Genomic DNA, 18,255 nt, shown 5'->3' on the forward strand with positions numbered 1-18,255 from the left:
AGATCAATTGATGCAAACTCAAAGAAACAGAATTCATTTCAAAAGTATTCAAAAATATAACTTCACAAAATTTTCTTCATATTAGTCATGGTCATTAATGTCTTTCTTCATATTAGTCATGTCTAATCATTTACAGCTTCTGCTTTTACAAGTGCCATAAGTGCTTACAAAATGGCTTTTTAAGTTCTAAAGCTGTAACAATTCTACTGAAAGTCAATTAATCGAGTAGTCAATTGACAGGAAATTAAACAGCAAGTGTTTTGATAATCTGTTGATAGTTTAAGTAATTTCAAGGCAATTTTCAAGCAAAAATGCAAAAGAAAATTACTGGTTCCAGCTTGTCAAATGTGAATATTTTCTGGTTTTGTTAGTCATAAGTCTGTGATAGTAAACTGAATATCTTTGGGTTTTAGACTGTTGTTTGGACAAAACTTGAAGACATCACCTTGGGGTCTGGGAACTTGTGATGGGTACATTTTAAAGACTAAACAATTAATTGATTAATCCAGAAAATAATCTTCAGACTAATCGATAGTAAAAATTAATAATTAGTTGCAGCCGTAAAACTACCTTAAGTTTTTAACTTAACATTTAGCATTATCAATAGGATGTAATGCAGCAATAACAACACATACTGTCACATCAGTGATAATAGTGGCAGCTGTTTGTATGCAGTGGCTATATCTGCTGTTTGGCTTCTCCAGCATTGGCTAGTAAATAGCTTTTGTATAATGCGTTTAGAGTGCACCCAGGGCATTGTCAATAGCACTTCTTTCATTTCACTGCTGTGAAATTAGGCCAGTAAAACACTGGGACAGGCACTTACACTAATTACATTTTTCTGTCAGACGGTCCAGGTTCACCTCCACTCCCCAGAGCAACATGCAGCCTTCCTCCATCCAAATCAACACGTGGGTATTTGTGGGTGTCATGAGTGAGGGTTTTTTTTAGTCTATGAAGAGTTCAGAGTTCAGTATTTGACTCCAGTCGCATACACTGCATGTGATTCTTATGGTAATTATTATTGTATTACATAAGGAGTTACATTGTATTTTAGACTGTACTTTCATCACCAACCAGTAAACCCACTTGGTACTTGACACTTAGTTTATCTTATACTTATACCGACAGGATACTTAATTTATTTCTGACCTGTTTTATAGTGTTTATTTTTTCTAGTACTTTCTCCTGTGTGCACTGACGTAAAGACGAGCTACTGTAACAAAGAGTTTCCCTACGGGGATCAATAAAGTATTTCTGATTCTGATTCTGATTCTGATTAGTCCTACTTGTTTCCATCCTCAAATGTTGTCAGTGCACTTAATTTTTCTGATCAGATTTTGCCCAGATTAACATCACAGCAAATCATTTAACACACTGATTGACTCTGTTCCTCTAATGTTCCAGCTGACTTTGGAGAAAAAGGCGAATGAGAGACAAGGATCTGAACTGGACTATCGGTATCACTTCCATCTCCAAAAAGTCATTATGGTCAGCCCCCACCCTCCGCTCTCTGGGCTGCTGTGGTCTGCGGAGAGGAAAATTACATTAGAGGGGAAAGGATTTCAATTGTCTTCTTCAGGCTGAGGATTGCGGATGCCTGCAGGGCCCGGGGGACCTGTAGTGTTTTTAAAATCAGTTCCATGCAGGGATTGTCTCTGGGGACTGAGGGCTGGTCTGGACCTTCTCGTCTGCCGACAAAGATGAGCTGGGTCCTAAATAGTTGATACGGTGATGAACCTGCTACCGACTAACATTAAAAACATCTGATATACTTATTACTTACATCATTCCTGCAAATAATAACAGTGTGACAATATCAAATTATCTCTCATTTTGTCCTGAACTCCCCAGTGGCTGCAAAGACAGCAAAGGAAGGGAACTTCAAAGTGTGTTGCTACGGCAACCAGGAACAGTTCTGAGGCTTCCTCTAACAAGTTGCCTGGGAATGCAGTCCTGGCTGTTACATAAGATCTGACTTATTCTCTTTCTGTGTCTCAGGCACACACACACACACACACTCACAGGGCTTTTCCTGTGGCAGAATTTCACATTCAGCATGATTTATTCATAGCTGGATAGCTGCGCTGGATTTATGATTCCACCATGTATATGCAAGCCACACTTGGCAAGAGTTTGCGTGGGGGGCATTGTTGGACTCCAAGTCAATTTCTGTGGCTGTTGTAAATGCAAAAGGGGCTTTGAAAAGATTTAGATTGAGGAGATCGTTGCTTGAATATGAAATGATGCAAAGATAATAAGGCAATTTGGCGCCATTGCTACTGTTGTGATGTTGTGTGGGATGAAATTACCACAGTTGAATATGAGATGGGCTGTACATTTTTAATATGAGCATTAATAATTCAGTCTTTTGTGTTCAATTCCAAAATACAAAAGAGGGACCAGAAAGTTGGGAAGCACAAAAACCTCTCAAGTATTGTCATGCTGGGAGGAACAAGGAACGCTGATCCTGACACTTTGTTAAATTTCTTTCTGTCACCGTTCCGTCCCCACTTTGACTGGCAGAGAGAGAGGGGAGCTGAGGAGGAGCGCTGAGCGTAGCACAGATAACACACTTCATCATTAGCGGGCTCACGATAAGTATTCAGACATTCAGCAGCTTCTCCTTATCTGGCCACTATAATCTCTCTGCAGCTAAATACTATGGCTGCCTTCTTGGGTGTTAGAGAAGTGAAATTGCCATTTTACGTTTGTTGGGACAGCCTGCCAATACCCTAATCATTTTTGAACAGATTAGTGCCTAGGCTGATAGACTTGCCTGCAGAGCTCTTTTTTGGGGGGGTTACAGGAATATGCATATCTGCTGTTATAGTTCCTGTTCACTCTGTATCAGTATCATTTTACAGTCTCCTGTAGCTGTTATCTCCCCAGACTCTCCCAAAACATACAGCCACACACAAGCTGTCTCCCCTTAATCATTACTGTTGTTTACAGGAGCTCGGACAGACAATACCCACTTACCTCCGCTAGCTTCTCCTTGGGGGGGGTGTCTCTCTCGCTGCTGCTCACACTCTCTGGTGTGTAAGCGTAACCACATGCAGCTTGGTGCAGCTGGAACCCCTAGAGGCTAAAGTGCAACAAGTCAAACATGCACATCTGTGAAGGTAAACATAAGCATGTGCATTATTGTAAGTTGGGGTTGAATGTTTTGTGTGAAGTTATTTCCTCCGGGGAATATATCAGTCTGAAAGACTTCAGGAAAAGACTCCATGAAGGAAGTTTGATTTTAATCACATAACTGGTGATAATTAACCATAACATGTTTTGATATTATTCTTTCATATTAGTTAGATTATGTGGATATATGTTTAGTAGAATAATTCCTGTACAAAGTACACTATCTTTGAAGTTGAAAAAACACAATGCCAGCCATACAGAACTGTATGTTAGGATATGCTCTTTCTAGTCCGAGTGGTTGTGCGGGACTGCCTGAGCATCTTTACACTGCTAACCTGAGAATATCGCCTGATGTGGCAGTCTCAGGGGAGGCGAATCTCTGGCATGCACCCATATTGGCTTGTTGTGTCTGTGGTTTCAAGCACAGGAACATTGTTCTTGAATGTTTTGTAGCAACTTCCTATGCACTCGCTGATCCACCTGTTCCAATCTGATTTGGGAGTGGAGGCCACACACATTTTATTTCATTTACATATTTTGCACAATGTGTTGTTACTCTAAGGAATATTTTGTCACACAGCTGAGCTTCTTTTAGCATTACAAGTAGCATTTTAGCATTACAAGTAATTGGAAGAGTTAGAGAACCCAATACTAGGGTCTCAATTCACTGTATGCAACCCTTGTTCATAGATATACACACACTGATAGATGAGCAGCAATTTCTCTTTATGCAAAGGACATCTAGTCAGATGTTTTCAAAATAAAAGCAACATGAACTACAGTCACTGTGACAGAGCAGGCTGCTTTTTTGTTTAATATATCATTGTTTTAACACTGGTGGCAAAGTTCATCATAGACCCCCAAGCAGCATCTCACTTGATATTTCACAGAATCCAATGTGTAGACTGCTTGTCTTTTTTAATGGTGTAAAACATTGTTATAATATGGATTCAGTAACTCTGGCTCCTCTCTAAATCACCTCAGCATGAATTCCCAGTTTGATTTAAGGCCAGTTGTAAAAGCAGGTCCTCCCCCATTGTGTAACCACGAGATCTCAGCATTAGTCGTCAGTCAGAGCAGCATTTTAGGCATCACACTCGGCCAGAGACAGATGGTCTATGAGGAAAAATATCAGTGACGAGTGATTGGCTTCAAATTGCTGTGGCAGTTTGAAACAGCTCAGTTATTTGAGTATTGCATTAGCAACTAAAATGCTGTGGGTTCAGTTTCAGCTCACACTCCACACTTGAAATGTACAGTATGCATGAATTGTCCTGTGCTGTCACTTGGATGGACAAGTGAGCAGGATATCTGCCAAAGCCATAAGCCAGTGCTTTATTTTGATCGGAGCTACTATGGTGGATATCATGAGGCTTGCAAAGCTGACAGACTTGCTACTTTGCCTCTTTGTTCATTGCCTCCCTCTCAAATCTAATAGCTCAGACCATTGCTGATTTGCCCCGAGGGTTGAGGACACAATTCCCCTTGCTTTGATTTTCTAAAGAAAAGAGACTGCATTTAACCTTTGGGAGATGGATAAGAAAGCTGCACTATTGATTTGTTTTGCTCAGAAAATAAGGGGTGTGACTTTCCTCTGGCCAGTTGGAAGGGATGCTGTTGGAATAGCTAGGCTGTTTTTGGAAACATATTCTAAACAATTTTGGTTACTGCTACTGAAATGCTATACAAAAAATGTTTCCCTGTCTTTGACTTTTGTTGCACAGTATAGAATTTTTATTATTCAAAAGTGTATAGATTCTCTATAGGCCCAAAAATGCAATGTTCAAAATGCATTTGTAATCCACCACACCTCTAAGGAACTATCAAAATGATTGTATGTAATAAATACATTGTACTGTATATGAGTGCTTGGATAAAAACCTAATGATAACCTATGTATATGATTGTCCACCAGTTAACAAAACTAGTTCAGTCATTGGTTGCAGTTATTTGAGTGTAAATAAAAAGTGTTATGTTATGGACATGGTGGAATCCATTTCTAAAAATCACCTTCTTTACTGTTGTTGTATTGATACATATTTAACGGTAGACCAGTAGTATGATTTAGCAACCAAATGAAAGCAGTGAAGCAGTTTGGGGTGTTTGATGGCAGACAACTTAGAAATGGCAGATTATTTCGCTGATGCAAAACATTAAAGACTGTCATCACACGTCTCTCATGTGTTGCCTCAACATTGGGACTCTTCCTCACAGTCGCCTTTATCTTAATCCCCTCTTAAATAGTGCTGCAGCTAGCCACCATGCTAACCACTGCCGAGTCTGAAGGTCGTATGCCTTTGATCTCTCAGTCTAGTCCAGCGCTTTATTATCTTTTAACTTGTTTTCAACTCCAGTTAGGGTCTGAGCCAGTGGAAGAGTGGGAGCTGTCAGTGATACTCAGTGCAGATATAATACCATTTAAATGCTAATGTGTTAAGAGGAGCAAAACGACCTTTACTCACACTCTGCGCGCGGGCGGAGCAGCAGCACAAAACAGAAGCCCTTAATAAATGAGCCTCTTCCTCTGATTCTGTTTCCCCACCCTCCACACCTCATGTCAGATAGGTGTGTTTATCACCATCGAGCCCAGAGGGCTATGAAAACATTATAGAGCTGGATATTGGTTCAGGTGTTAAGTCAGACTTGATTGGATGATTGCAGGATGTGCCAGGTGTTGAGTTGAATTTGACTGGTTTATTTTTTCTGGGGAAATGTCTGTTTATCAAGAGAGGGCTCCTTATCATTGCAGTGAAAAAGTCTATGTGTCTGGTGAATTGGTTTAGCCTTCAGCGTAAAGAAGAGAACATTAAGCATCCCTGCCTTTTCCTTTCTTCAAAATATCAGTATTCGTCTTCATCTGCATAATCATTATTATCATCGCCCCATCAACATTTAAAAGCATGATAGCCCAACATTCAAAGAAAATGTTGTCTTACTGCTGTATGTGCTGAAATTTAATTGCCATCCAGTTTCTAAATTCACCCTCCATCCTAGCAGTCCATCTAAGCAGTTGGCACCCTTGCCAGGAAGCTGATAATGTGATGGCAGGTGCTGGTATCAGTGTAAAAACAACAAGCCCTCTCCCTGTCCACAGATGTCACAGATACTTGTCTCCCTGTTTGCAGAGCACTTGCCAGAAGGATGCACACTCACTGAGAGAGCTGCTTTCCCTCAAGCTGCCTCGTGTAAATATTAAATAACCTTCAAAATATTTTTTAGGACGTTTTATGGTCGTGCGTCTACTTTTTTTATTTCCTTTAGCGAAACTTAAATTCAGTTTCAGCAGAAGAAGAGGTGAAAAGGGAGAGAGAGAGATGGAGGGCGGATGAGTCTGTCATCTGTCGTATAAGCCCAGGAAATGCCATAACTCTGCCGGTAGATAATTTATTCAGTGTAGCTCCCCGAGATACCTCAAGGAATAGTCAGCCGTCAGAGAAAGGCCTTGGAGTAAGACAGTGACATAACTTCAGACAGAAATGTAGCATCACATCAATCAATAATGCACCATCATCCTACTGCTGCAATTACTAGCAAGCAGTGAACTGGACTGACTCAGGCCAAGCAAGTTCACCTGATTTAGCCTGTTGATTTGTACTCTGTAGTAATGATTTTGATAAGACATTTTCAGCTCTGTTATGTGCAGCCTTACAAAAACAGTCCCTCCTGAGGGAAAATGTCCTATCCTTTTTTCACCTCATGCATGCTTAGAGTAGCCTGGATTAATTTTACATCAGGCTGCCAAGTAGACATCCTCATGTAAGACTGGTAAACAAGGAGAATTTGTTTTCATCTCAACAGATGGAAGACGACAGCAACGGAAGAGCAAGGCTGCACCTCAGGGGTTGAGATCTTAGACCTCATTAAAAATAAGTTTGAATTGAATAACTTTGATCCAATTTGAAAGATGAAAAGGAACATCCACCCTTAGTCACAATTCACTCACAGCACAGTAAGTCATTCTCATGATCTTGGACTGGTTTTGTGATTCGTGAATATGAGACTTTCTCGGAGCCACTGACAAAATAATCGAGAGGAAACCCCTCAATATACCCAGTGACGAACATCTTCTGGGTGCAATGACAGGACCCAGAGGAGTTTCACATTGATTGATTTGATTTGTCAGGTGTTTAATTTGTAGGATTTCACAGAGATTTGTCTGATTATTTTAGCCTTATACAGTTTCTCCATTGATTTATTTTGAGAAAAGAAAAAAGAAGACAGGAAGCAGTTCTGTTAAGGGGCAATGTGGCTTAATTAATTTTGAGGAACAACAGCACTAAGAATACCATCAGTATGAGATGGACAATCACATTTAACTCCAACTTAGCAGTAAGAATCATTTGTGCAACCACAAGGTTGTGGCACCCTGCTGGTGTTTCACTTATCAATACTTCTAATTTTGTTCATTGGAGCACCTGAATGAGCTAAGTCAAGGTGTTTTTCCTCCACAACTGCCAGGGTCCTCAGAGCCCAGTTGCCATTTTTGTTTATGGTATTTATGTTAAGATATGAGAATTAAGTTTATGATAATATTTTAAGAATTTATTGATTTGTTAATACAGTGATATACTTAAAAAGTCCTACTATTTGGCCCAAAACTCCCCTCCTCCTCTCTCTCACCTACCATAGTAGCTCATAAAAACTCTCCTTCATTTTATGGGGTTACAGTGGGAGTGAAAGTGCATGGGTTTATGAGGCGTGTCATTGGCAGGCAAGCGAGCTTAGATATGGTTATTCTTTGTTTGTTTGTTTATTTCCTATTTCACAAGACATTGTGCAGATAAGTTTGAAATATGACCTGGGCGAGCTTTTCTACTACAATATTCAGCTTTTCATGGAGAACCATGGTGATGATAAAAATCAGAAACAGATGGACAAAAGGTTTATTATTTTACGAAACAAAGATAATTAGAAATGCTTATGATTAATAAGATTCTACACTTAGTTATACAGCATTATTTAATTAGCACTCATAAGCTAGTTGAAACCTCATAAACTAAACATATGACATGAAGACATGAAGGCCTTTAGATTGTTTTTGGGATCTATTCTACACTTTCATTGTTTCCAAGATAAAGCCTAATTAAGGCAGAGGATCAAGTTATTTAGGGGGTCATTCATAACATATAGCATGCTTACTGATCTATGTGGTGACCGATCACACAGAATTGGGTTTTAATCTAAGACTACATAGACAACAGAAAGAAAAGGGAGGGTGGGTACATTTGGTGATCGTCTCCCAAGGACGCCTATCTGGCCGTACGCCTCACGGCGCTCTCCTCAGGGCTTTGACGGATGACACCAGGACCACGGAGTGATAGGCTATTATTTCACTTTGCATTGGATAAATGGCAGTGCAAGCTCCTACCTGTCTCCTGCCTTTCGTTCTCTCTTTTTTCCCTGTCTCACTAGCAGAAGGGAAAAAATAGGATGACTGAGATTTCGTCTGTGCAGTCTGGTGATTTCACTTTCACATTTCTGATGTGCTACTTTCTGAGTTTTTTGTGTCCTTTGTAGTTGAAGTGGATGTGGAGAGTGAGAGTATGGTGGATAATGATCAGCCTGTTTGAGGACATGTCATTTGGTACTAGGCTTTTCCCCCCTCATCATTAAGTGTGAAATGCATTTCTTTTTCTGGGAAAATCTTTTTTTCTTTGGATGTGATTTAATTGTGTCTTTCTCTCTTTCAGACCAGCAGTATTCATGGTCGCCCTCGCAATACTTCGATGAGGACAGCTACTCCCCTCCACCCAGGAACATGAAGGGTCTCTCTGGCGGCCGCCCTGCCCAGCTCCAGCTCACCTCAGCCCACACCTGCGGCCTGGCTGAATGCGACCATTCCCTGGACCACCACCTCCACCATGGCAACTCACGGCCCCCCTCCTACCTCCTCAGCCCCACTGAGAGCTGCCCCCTTGAGAGTCACCATCGCTGCTCCCCGCGGAGCTCCATCCACTCTGAGTGCATAGTGATGCCGGTGTCCATGTCAGCCACCGACCACTCCATCTCTAGTAGCACTTTCCCACGCATGCACTACGGCAGTGCTTCGCGGGACAGCGGTGGCAACACTTCTGGCGGCAAGGAATCCAGAGACGATGGTGGCTCATCCTCGCATGGTGGCAGTGGCAAAATGAACCGAATCCCAGCAAACCTCCTGGACCAATTTGAGAAGCAGATGCCGCTGCACCGAGATGGCTTCCACACGCTGCAATACCAACGCACCTCCACCACAACCACAACTACAGAGCAGCGCAATGAAAGCCCTGGGCGAATACGCCACTTAGTCCATTCGGTACAGAAGCTCTTCACAAAGTCACACTCTCTAGAAGGTTCCTCCAAAATGAACGGTACCAAAAGCGACTCGCACCGGGACAGCTCACACCACCACCATCACCACCACCAAGGTCACCACAAACACAGCAAGCGCAGCAAGAGCAAAGAACGTAAATCTGATGGCAGCAGCAAGCAGCGCTCGGGAGGCTGGTGGAGTTCAGATGACAACCTGGACAGTGACAGCACGTACAGAACACCCAGCGTCATGTCACGGCATCCTATGGACCACATCACTCACTGCTACCCTGACTCAATGCACGGCCACCTGGCTGGTGACCTGTCGCTAAAGACCTCCAAGAGTAACAACGATGTCAAGTGCTCAGCCTGTGAGAGCATAAGCATGGCACCAGAGGGAAAGTTCATGAAGAGGAGCTCCTGGTCAACGCTAACGGTCAGCCAAGCCAAGGAGGCCTACAGGAAGTCCTCACTCAACCTGGAGAAGCCCATGACGCCCACTGACCTCAAGCCCAACCTCAGGCCCTGTCACTATCTACAGGTGAGTTTGGCTTATTTTGCTATGTGTCAGTAGGGTTGTGTCTCTCAAGCAGTAGTACCCATGGGTACACAAGTTTTCAACTCAAACACTACAGCTGCTATTTTCACTGATCACAAAAACCTGCATGCACATTATTTTTGATGCCCCTTGATTGGAGAAATTCACAGACTGATAAACAAATGTAGTTATATTTAAATACATAGATCTGTGGATGGCTAGACGATGGGTATTTGGATGGTTTTGGTAAAAGGAGAAGATGGTGATTTGGATGGAGACGCATGATAGCGACAAGCAATTGAAGAAATGATAAAAACACTACAGTGATTGAGCGCCCATTCACCATAATGTAAAATTCATAAGAACGTATCTGCAGCACAGAAAAAAACATCAGTTCTAAAACTTAAGCCTGTATTGTACACCACAAAACGTTCTTTTTTACAGGCATCGCCGATGAATAGACAAAGAAGCAAAGTTCTGCTCATCTCAGCTGGATTTCTGATTGATCTTAAAGACAGTGTTTTGTTTGTTGCTGCCCTGGATATTACAATGTGAACCAGCATGTGGCTGGCAGCAGAAGGGGCTAGCACAGCAGGACAAATCAATTACCTCCATAAATGATCTGTGCTAGGGAAGATTTGGCAATATGAGAATAAAAGACCAGAGACCAATGTTGATTTTTACCGTGTTGTTTGCTTCGATTTCGCATAGGTTTCAGCCCCGAAAAAGGTTAGCATTTAGCTCAGGCCCATGATCAGCTCATTGGGAGACCCCATAGCACCGCTGGGATCAATTCAGAGTGAGTCAGCACTTTAACAGAAGTGTCTCATGGGTTTAATATGCATGCTGAAGGGTATATGAAAGAAAAAAAATGAAAAGAAAGCATGCTTATAAATCCCAAATTGCAAAAGCAGGAAAAATTAGATTCTGTAACAACACTGCTCAATATATAACAATGTGATATCTGATAGCATCATGTAAGTACCGCCTGCAGCCACAATAAAGTGAACACTTCAGCACATTGGGAGAGAAGACAATGAGACTCAGTGCTCTAAGTAGAGAGTGTGTTGTATGGATTATAGACTGTTGTAAACGGAAAGCCAATACATTACTCAAATCAGCCAATGGAGCCAAAGAAACTACTCAATCTAAGCTTACGTCAACAGAAAATGTTTTAGAGGACTAATTTTGACTAGCGTATTTTTAAACATAACTGATGATCATTTTGAACTAGACAGACAGTGCACTCATCCACTCCAATTTTTTACAATCCCACTAAGTGCAGTAATCTCTCAATGAGAGAGTCGCAGTGTTTAGTGCCCCCCAGCCCTTCCTTACTTCCATTTGGTCATTCAGCTGAGGTAGTGTCCAAGTCGCGGCACTATAAACACTTCTAAAAATATCCTTCTTCCCTCCTGCCTGCCGCAGGGCTATATTTAGCCCAGCGTTATCAATCCAATCCGTGCAGGGTGACACATCTTCCCTCCCCGGAGGAGAATCAATGCCCTCTCAGAGAGCTGGAAGATGTTTCAGAGGAGAGAGAGGGAGAGAAAGTTGAAGATACATACCACCGAGGTCTGTGCCTCTGTGGATGCATTGAGATACTCCAGGAAGCAGAGGGGAGGAAACGGCAAAAGAGATGGCTGTTTTTGCTCCCCATGGCTACTGTTGTTGCTCATCACCAGGAGCAGTCAGGCAGAGAGATAGAGCCAAGTCAGAAATGATACTTAGCACACACCGAGGGGTCACATTGAGAAGTTTTCACTTCCTGCTGCTACTGAATTGGGATTACCCACAACTGTCTGCACTGTAACGACATAAACTGTATCCTGGGAGAGTGTGTGTACTGAATGTCTGTCCATGTGTGAGTGAGAGTGTGCGGGGGTGTTTTTTTCTGTTTATCGCACACCAGATGGTTTGATGATGTGCTAGTCACCTTGATTGCGTCCTTGGATGATGACAGCGAGAACAAAAAACTTCTGAAGTGTTGTAAAAGTATGAGCGGCAAACAGAAAGATTTGCGAGACTTTCCTTACTGAAGCATGTTAATCTATGTGCAGTAGGTGTGTTTGAATCTTTGTCTGTGAGTGAGTTAGCGCATGTGTATGCATGAGAGATCGATTAACTGGACATTGGGTGAGACAGAGCTAGATTAATATTGGCTGCTCTTTCTCTGAAATGACAAATGTTGGAGAATCAGACCTGGCATTAGCCATCGCTCTCTGTCTCTGGCTAAGTCATTAGAAAGTTACAAATTAGCCCCAATTAGATATGTAAATACACTTGGACTGCAGTAAAAGCTGCAATCCATGCCTCCTCCACCTTCTTTGCACCCAGCTCGTAACTTCACAGCACAATAACTTTGTCTTGCTGACAACTCTCAGCCCTGATTAAGTCAGCTGCTCCAGCAAACGCTACTGTGTTCTCTCCCTGCATACAGTACTGTAGTACAAAGGGAGGATTAGTCTTTGATAGTTTTGCTGATAGGGCAATGCGGAGGGATTTAATAAGCCAATTAATTGCCATGGTGGCTTGCCAAAGGTGGAGCTTGAGACGCAGAAAGGCTGCTGATTAAATTACAAAAGGGAAGTGCAAAGCTGCAGAAACAAAACTGGCACTGCGATTACTACTACAGTAACACCACTAGACACACAGGGGTTCCCTAACTTTTTCATTAAGGGGTTCCCAGACAGCTATCAGGCCATGAACCACTACTTTGTCCCAGGAACCCCGGCATCAGACAGCAGTTTGTAGCTAAATGTTACTCATCTCTGTTGCCTGAGGCGACAGCGTGGCTTTGTGGTTACCACCGTGTCAGCAAGCATCTGCTCGTATTTGTGTTTTATTATCTCAAACCTTAAGCTTCCTTTGACTCTACAAGGTGGTTGTCAGGCTATAACCATTTAATTGTCAATTGTTAAGCACATTCTCCCATATTCTTTTTCTGTGTGCTACTGCTTCCCCAGGTCAAATCAATAACAATGGCCAACTATGATAGCCTCCTAATTTTTGGAGGGTTTAATACCAATATTTGCTGCTTTAGTATCATTTTCTTGTCAAGAATTTTTTTTCACTGTATTAGAGTCTTTTATTGAAACAGTTTGGTGCAAACACAGTCCAGGACATACCTCTCATGGTCTGACTTTGGAGAACATGGAGGTGTTAAATAGATGGATCCCTGACCATTCTTGTATTAGCCTTGATTTGTTATTTCTTCTCCTTGGTGTGCTCTCTTCCATCTATTATATCTGTTTATAGTTTACTGTATGGTTAAGTTTGAACAGCTCTCATCAGTCTCCCATAGGCAGCCATTTCCAGAAAAAAGTCTGAAGACGAACACATCTTCCCTGTTATTTGGACATTAAAAGGTAAAAATACAATATTGAGCAATAGATACATCTCATGAGTTACTATAGGAATATTTTAAAATATTATAGTTAGATATTATACTCCAGCTACTCCATGAGGGAATGTACTGCCAGGCACGCTGGGAGATGTGTTCCCAGTGGGTCTGCCCCAGTGTCTCCTTCTAGTCAGCTTTGGTTGGAACATGGGAAGCAACCGAAAGGTGTCTTTACAACTGTAGGTGCTCAATTCATTTCAACTGGCTCCTCTTAATGCGAAAATGTTTCTCAATACCAAGATCCTCCTGAACTCCTGAGCTTCTTATTCTTTCCCAAACACTGAGACCCATCACCCTGTGGAGAAACCTCAACTTGGCCACTTAAGTATATATGAAATCTCTGTTTTGGCCACTACTCAAACTTCATTAAAATGGCCAAAAATGAAACGAAAGAGTCGCCTTTACTTTAAATTTCAGCGTTTCTTGAACAACTATGGGTGAAATGTATTATTGCCATTTCACTGGAGTCACATGTATGCATTTCTGACACGTGTCCCCCTGTGTGGGACTTAACCTGTCCCCAACTTTAACCTGGCTTGGAACAGAAGCTGGCAACAAAAGGGGAGGCCGCATGCAGGGTTCTAACGCGAAAAGTACTTTATTGAACCAGTTAGTTAACTGAAACATAATAATGAGGTGTGTAGGCAGAAATCGGAAGTATTTGTTATGTGTGTATGGGTGAAGTGTGGTGTAGTGAGTATTGTATGTTGCAGCAAACGTACAGGAGAGTGGATAGGGTCGTCACATCCCCTCTTTTTTTACCTGCCATCAAAACTTTGAACTCTGTTTAAATAGTGCTATACAAATCAAGTTAATCATAATATGTGGGAGTTATTTTGTGATGAAGTTTTAAATTGTACTTTTATTGTATTGTTTCTGCACCAGCCTGTATCTACTTCTATTTCTGTTGTGATGCCCTGTGTTTCCTAGTTTGACTAGTTTGATGACCCTCAGAGAGTTTCCTTGCATTTCAGCTGTGAGTTATAAATGTACGTGAGGATAGGTGAAGTGATAATGATAGTAAGAAGTACGTAAGAATTTCAGGTCTTGAAACACAACAGGTCTCGTGGCTGCATAGACATCTGGTGTATTCAGTGTAGTGTGAAGAAACTCTGTGTCTGCTGCGATGGATTTCTCACAGTATGATTGTTCACCATCAACGTGTTCCACATCACATCTACATTTGTCCAGTTACCCATAGGAATTATAATAATGCACCACTAAAAACAGACTCTATTCCCTCACGTCAACATTTTAGCCATGCTAACGGGAGGGATCTAGGGATGGCAATGTTGGTCGGTTGGTCCCCCACTTTGATTCAAACTGAAATATCTCAACAACTAATGGATGGATTGACATGAAATATCCACGGTGCCCAGAGGATGAATCCTAATGAATTTGGTGATCCAATGACTTTTCATGCCACCATCAGGTCAAAATTTTAATTTGTCCAGTATTATTGATTTATGACCAAATCCCTACAAAACTAATCTCATTCCCATATTCCCTGAATTGTACTTTGAGTTTAGTGTTAAATGTTAACATTTGCTACACATAATGGTAATCTTGGAAAACAGTATACCTGCTAAATATCAGCATGTTAGCTTTGTTATTTGGAGCATGTTAATATGCTAAAGTTAGCATTTAGCTCAAAGCACTTCTGTCCCTAAGTATAGCCTCACAGAGCCGCTAGCATGGCTGTAGACTCTTGGTCTTGTTGTACGTTGTTAGACACTGAGACTAGATATTTTGGTAATCCTCACAAGTTTAGTTTTAGACTTGGATTCAGAGTTACTCTCAGAAATAGCATTGGTTTTTCCTTAGAGTATCACTATTAGAATCAAAAGAACAAGATAATGGAAGTTTGACAGTGGCTCAGTCATATTTTTCACACACCTTCTAATGACTGTTTCCTTTTCCTTTTATCATTGAGCATAGTCTGTTTACACTTCCATGCTAACATCTGGTAGCATAAAGTGTCAGTAAACAAACACCATGAAGACAACATGAACACACAGACTATAAAATGTTGCATGTGTGGGCGTATATGTGTGAAAGAGAAAGACGAGAGAATAAGAGTTGGTGGTGGGCGTGTGATAGGTGTTTAGTCAGGTCTAGTAAGGAGTCCATGTATTCAGTCTCCCCTGCGAGGTGGGAAGAGGAGACAGAGAGAGAAAAAAGAAAACAGCACCTGCTCCAACACGCACAGTGTATCCATGCAATCTTGTGGGAGGAAATGAGGGGCTGGAGGCTGGTGGGTGGGATTACCAATGACTGAACCTTTAAGAGTTCTCTCTCCCTTCCTTCCTCTCTCTCAGCCATTTCTCCATCTTTCTATGCTATATCCCTTCTATCCTGCCTTTCTCGCTCTCTCTCTCTCTGTCTGTCTCTATCTATCTGTCTTGTTCTTAACTTAATGGCAGTGACTTATGTTTCTTAGTGGGAGAGGTGCTGTGTATAAATAGAGCCGCAGAGTTAATCAATGAAATGCACTGCTGCACTGCAGGAGCCTGCCTAGTCTCACCACCCAGCACACACACACACACACACACACACACACACACACATACATACCGCACACCCCGTCGCCTACGGAGCTAAATATCAAAGCACTTAAAGTAAAGGTAGACACATATAGCTGATATGCCGATGTCTGCACCATCCTGCTATGAGATGCATGTGAGCCATTTCACCTATGTTATTTATTGGCAAAGTGCCAAAACAGCGTGAGCGTACACTATGTATAAGGAATTGTTGTCACACCCCGGTGGGCATCAGGAAAATCTTGGTCATGGCGCGTGAAAAACTTATTTTCCACAAGCCATGTCTGTTCTTTATTGAGCAGACTCCAAATTAATTAAAGGAAGTAAAAGTTCTGTTATTGTGAAAATGTAACTTTAAATATGAATCCTCACACTTGAGCTGTGAATTTTCACACAGCTCCCACAAAGCTCGGCTCATATTCACAAAGGGCTTTACGTCATTGCAAGAAAATGCGCCCTAGAACAGAACATGTCACATTTATTTAGGAACCACAGAATCATCAAAACTTCCCTGAAAATACGTAGAATAATTGCACCTGGCAGTGGGCTTGAGGATGCATGCTCATCCTTGAATCCCATGTCGTCCCTTTGTACGATGTTAAAGTCATGGTGAGTGTCCATGTTGACAAGCGTCCATATTTCAGCTCCACTAAGCGTGCTGGGACGCCATGTGTGTTTTCACAGCAGTCAATATGAGCGTGCTGCTGCCCAGCCTGTGTCTTTATCTTCACAGGGAGACACCCTACAATCTATCCAGTTTATCAGCAAATCCAAATTAAACAAATGTCTCCACAACTTGCGCCTGTCCTCTGGCGTTCCGTTCATTAATTAGACGTCTAAAAATATCAAACCCCTCCAAGACTTAATTAACCCATCGACTCCATTTGGTAGCTGATGCGTGCCTGTCTTTGGAGGGGAGATGAATGACTTTTATCAGTGTATTTGAGTGTGCGTTCTTGTCTGTTTGGGTGTGTATCTGTGCGTGGCTGTTCGTGTCTGTGCATGTTTTGGATAGAAGGCATCACAGTGAGCTTATGTATTCTTAATTCATGCGTGCATGCGTCTATGTCAGGAGGAAGCACTGCAAGCCGCATCAATCATGCTTTCCCCCGTGCTAACGCAACAACATAGATGGAACGTGAGAGTCAAAGGCTGTTTTGACCCAGCATTCTCTGTGATTAACAAAGAGTGGGTTGTAATAAAGCCATAATTGATCAATTATTCAAGCTGTTTTGATTGGATGTGACACTTGTTAGAATAATAATCATGGGTGGGTGTTTATTGATGCCAGAGGTTAGTAGAATTAGTGTCACAGGGAAGTAATGTTTTCAGGATATAAACAAACGGATACCTTCCATGCTGTTGATGAATTTTATGTCTCATAAAAGTGAGATAAATAAATAGTTTGCAGTTACAAACATTTTCTGTTGATTCCACCTGCTTTTCATGCTTTTCCTATATAAAACTGATGGTTTTATTTTTAACAGTTCAGTGTTGGAAAGGATCATTTCTGTTTTTATTTCTTTTTGAATAATAATCGCATTGCAATTGTTATTTTCCAATAGATGACATTTGCATCAGAAAATGATTAGAGTCTTGTGTCTGACGCGTTAGTGACATTTGGATGGAGCCTATCTCCTCCTGACATTTGCCACAGCCAGTCAGCTGCCAAGCAGTTCATTGTGAACCTGTGAGTAGTGAGTTAGTCATTGAGTGGCAGAGGAAAGTTTAAAAAACACAGAAGCAGTATTATCAGTATAATCACACATTTCTATAGTATTCTAATCATTAATAGTGGTTGGGAGGCTATTTTAATTTCTTCTTGAGTGCAGCTCTGGTCCAGTGTTACTGTAAAGTCAAAGAAATATGATTTTACAGTAACACTGTCAGATTTAACTTAATGAAATCTAGAGCCGGGTGGATTGGCACTGCGCCGAGGCTGATCCGGCTTCAGGAGGTTAAAGTGACGGATGGATACAGCATCAGAGAAGCCTTCAACTTCCACATAGAATTTAATGATTACTGACAATGTCATATTTTATGAGTACAGATCATTGACCATGGAAATGCGTGTCCAGCTAAAGCTTCTGGCCATCGCACACAGTCAGCAGAGTGCATCAAGGTAAATCTAAAAAGGAAAATAGAAAACAGAGAAGCAAGAGAGGGTTTGTGCTTTTGTATGACTGTAGAGGGTCTCTGCATCTGTGTGTTGTGTTGTATCATCAATGTGTGTTTGTTTGTAGGAGAAACTAAGACCCAGCTGCTACTGTTGTTGTCACAGTAAGTGAACTCCGTTGTACTGTTGAACTAAAGCAAAACAAGAGAGTTTGTGCATCAGAGAGAGA

General features: G+C 41.6%; 1 protein-coding gene across 8 annotated transcripts in view; it reads left to right on the plus strand.

Annotated features, from left to right (window-relative positions):
• The window catches only part of dlgap2a (discs, large (Drosophila) homolog-associated protein 2a), a 164,545-nt gene that overhangs the window by 101,533 nt on the left and 44,757 nt on the right, over window positions 1–18,255 (plus strand). For all 8 annotated transcript variants that reach the window (XM_044166680.1, XM_044166676.1, XM_044166672.1 and 5 more), the window contains one exon: window positions 8,829–9,967. In XM_044166680.1, coding sequence (XP_044022615.1) covers window positions 8,829–9,967 — 1,139 coding nt within the window. The remainder of the gene's footprint in view (window positions 1–8,828; window positions 9,968–18,255) is intronic.

Source organism: Siniperca chuatsi, linkage group LG15, assembly GCF_020085105.1.
Source record: "Siniperca chuatsi isolate FFG_IHB_CAS linkage group LG15, ASM2008510v1, whole genome shotgun sequence".
Taxonomy (NCBI): Eukaryota; Metazoa; Chordata; class Actinopteri; order Centrarchiformes; family Sinipercidae; genus Siniperca; species Siniperca chuatsi.